Here is a 2,448-nt window from a genome sequence, read left to right on the forward strand (position 1 = left end):
GGATGATTTTGGAAATCTCTTCGTGACGAGAATCGTAGAGAGAAATCGTTAGAGATTGAAGGAAACGAAAATCTCTTCGTAAAGAAAATTTGATCCCTAACAAAAGTCTCTTGGAGATGATCCTAGGGCACGCGGACGTATGGTTTATAGTTTATTTTTATTAAGCTTAGTATTAAAGAGTGAAAAATTATAAAATAGATAAAAATTGATAAATAAATAAATATTAAGTGAGAGAGACAGATAATAAAAAAAAAGATGGTGCATGTAAAGTTTGATTTGTGAGGCCACCTCGCGAGGCTGGGCTCGGAGATGCCGGGTTCTTCTATAAATAGCGGCCGTTTCCTCATCGATCACCCCTTTTCCCCGATTATCTACACGCCCCTCTAGTTTTCTGGAATCACGGTTGCGTCCCTGGTGCAAGTGACTGGGTAAAGGGACTAAGGGAGGAGGAGATGCGGTCTCCACAGGAGGCGCGTGACCTTGACTTCGCGTCGTCCTGCGGCGCGCGCGACCTGGACGTTATCACGTTCGGGTTCACGCCGTGGGGGCCCGAGTCGTGCCCTAGCCTGGAGCAGGTGATGGCGTCGACGACGGCTGCGGGCGAGGAGGCAGACGAGGAGGAGGAGCAGCGGCGGCAGCGGCGGAAGATATCGAACCGGCTGTCGGCGCAGCGGTCGCGCGCGCGGAAGCAGCGGCGGCTGGAGGAGGTCCGCGCGACGGCGGCGCGCCTCCGCGACGAGAAGCAGGTGCTCGCGGCCAAGCTGCAGGCCCTGGCGCGGCACGACCTCGTCGTGCGCTGCGAGAACGCGCGGCTCTGCGCCGAGGCCGCCGCGCTCGAACGCCGCCTCCGCGAGGCACGCAGTCTCCTCGCGCTTCGGCGGCTCGCGCAGCTCCTGCCACAGCCGCTGCCAGAGCAGGCCGGAGTCGCGCCGGCGGCCTCCTTGGGGTTGGCGTCCCTGATGACCTAGGGGGACTGCCGATGACACGAAACTCTCGTCACAGGTTAAGTTTTGGCACGGACGCGAGTCGACTGGGAACACGAGCACGCCGCATGCAGCATGCAAGCTAGATAGCCCTGGCCTACTGCGGCTGCTACTGCTACTACTACAACTAAGTATGTCCCGCATTTACGTGTAATTAATCTCTACACTACATGGAGGTTGATGTAAATTAAAGTGAAAAAAATTTCACCGTATGTGCAAATGCAACAGACATAACGGACGTGCTTATACCGGTTCTATTTTGGTTTAATTTGTCATATGTCACCGGTTAAAATCTAAATCCCTAATATATCATTAGATCTCACATATTAGTAATTTAAAATATACTTACGTGTCATAGATATACACACGTCTAAGGCATGTATATATCTATAAAAAAATATAAAAAAATTATGAGTTTTATGAATGACATATAAGAAATTTCCCCCTTCTATTTTTAGCTCGTGCTGAACCGGGGCATGCATGCAGTGCGTTGCTGCCGTTTGCACTATGCAGACGTTATCTAGCGTGAAGGAAAATTGCGGCGTGTCGTGTGGTCGTGTGCGTGCGTGCGGACAGACGGAAAGCTGCCTTGCCTTCTTTTGGCGAGCCAGGTAACGTGAGCCACATATCGGACTGCCGTGGGACCCACGACGAGATGACCGAGATTTTGTGGTATTTAACCCAAGTCAATTGCCCTTGGAAAACAATAAGAAGGCACTTATCTAGATCTGGGGCACTTATTTGTCCGACATTTTCTGTATGCCGGTGGAAATTGAACGGGGCCATTTGCTGGTGCCAGGATTCGTACCAATTTTATTTCCTGGCCTAATGTCATATTTCAAACAAAGATCAAATTAATCCAATAAGGGCCAGGAAGCTGAAAAAAGAATCAAGGAGAAGTAAAAGAAAAGTAGCTCGAACTGAGGGCTTTAAGATGTGTGTATGAAGAATAGCTCATATATATCTTAGCATTTATTGTCCTAGAGTGCTAAGGGAGCTGCACTACGTTCATCTGCTGAAAAACAGCAACGAGAATCTCATAATGCACAAGTGGTGTGGTTTTCATGGTCTGATTGTTTTAAGCTCTATTGGTCCATCAACATATAGCTTTAAATGTGTTTCTTTTGTTGTAATAATATAGTAGTATTATGTTGATTGTTAGGTGTGGTTGTACCAATAGCTCAACAACAGTGATCATTATCTTTTGGAAACAAGGTGCATGTAGAAATGAGTATAGCATAACAAGGGTGAGGAAGCTGTAACAAAAACAAGCACAATGTATGATGATATTTTGTCGTATATTCACACAATATACATACACACATATAACACAACAAATAAAAAGAGAAGAAAAGAAGAAAGTTGCCAGGACCCGTCCTTCTCTCAGCCCAGTCTGTCCTCCACTTCTTTTCCTATCATCTTTTCTTTTTCATGACCCACGTCCTTTCCTTTTCTCTGGGTTGCA

At 47.4% G+C, this 2,448-nt stretch overlaps 1 protein-coding gene across 1 annotated transcript; it reads left to right on the plus strand.

The window, feature by feature from the left end:
* The first annotated feature begins 363 nt into the window (after positions 1–363).
* Positions 364–1,229, plus strand: LOC133914103 (ocs element-binding factor 1-like). Its single transcript, XM_062357259.1, has one exon. The coding sequence runs from the start codon at positions 453–455 to the stop codon at positions 966–968; it is 516 nt and encodes a 171-aa protein (XP_062213243.1). The 5' UTR covers positions 364–452; the 3' UTR covers positions 969–1,229.
* The last annotated feature ends 1,219 nt before the right edge of the window (positions 1,230–2,448 follow it).

Source organism: Phragmites australis, chromosome 4 (assembly GCF_958298935.1).
Source record: "Phragmites australis chromosome 4, lpPhrAust1.1, whole genome shotgun sequence".
NCBI lineage: Eukaryota > Viridiplantae > Streptophyta > Magnoliopsida > Poales > Poaceae > Phragmites > Phragmites australis.

What these genes read in the sequence shown, in the direction of transcription:
- LOC133914103 (XM_062357259.1), top strand. Translation starts at nt 453, where the DNA reads ATGCGGTCTCCACAGGAGGCGCGTGACCTTGACTTCGCGTCGTCCTGC.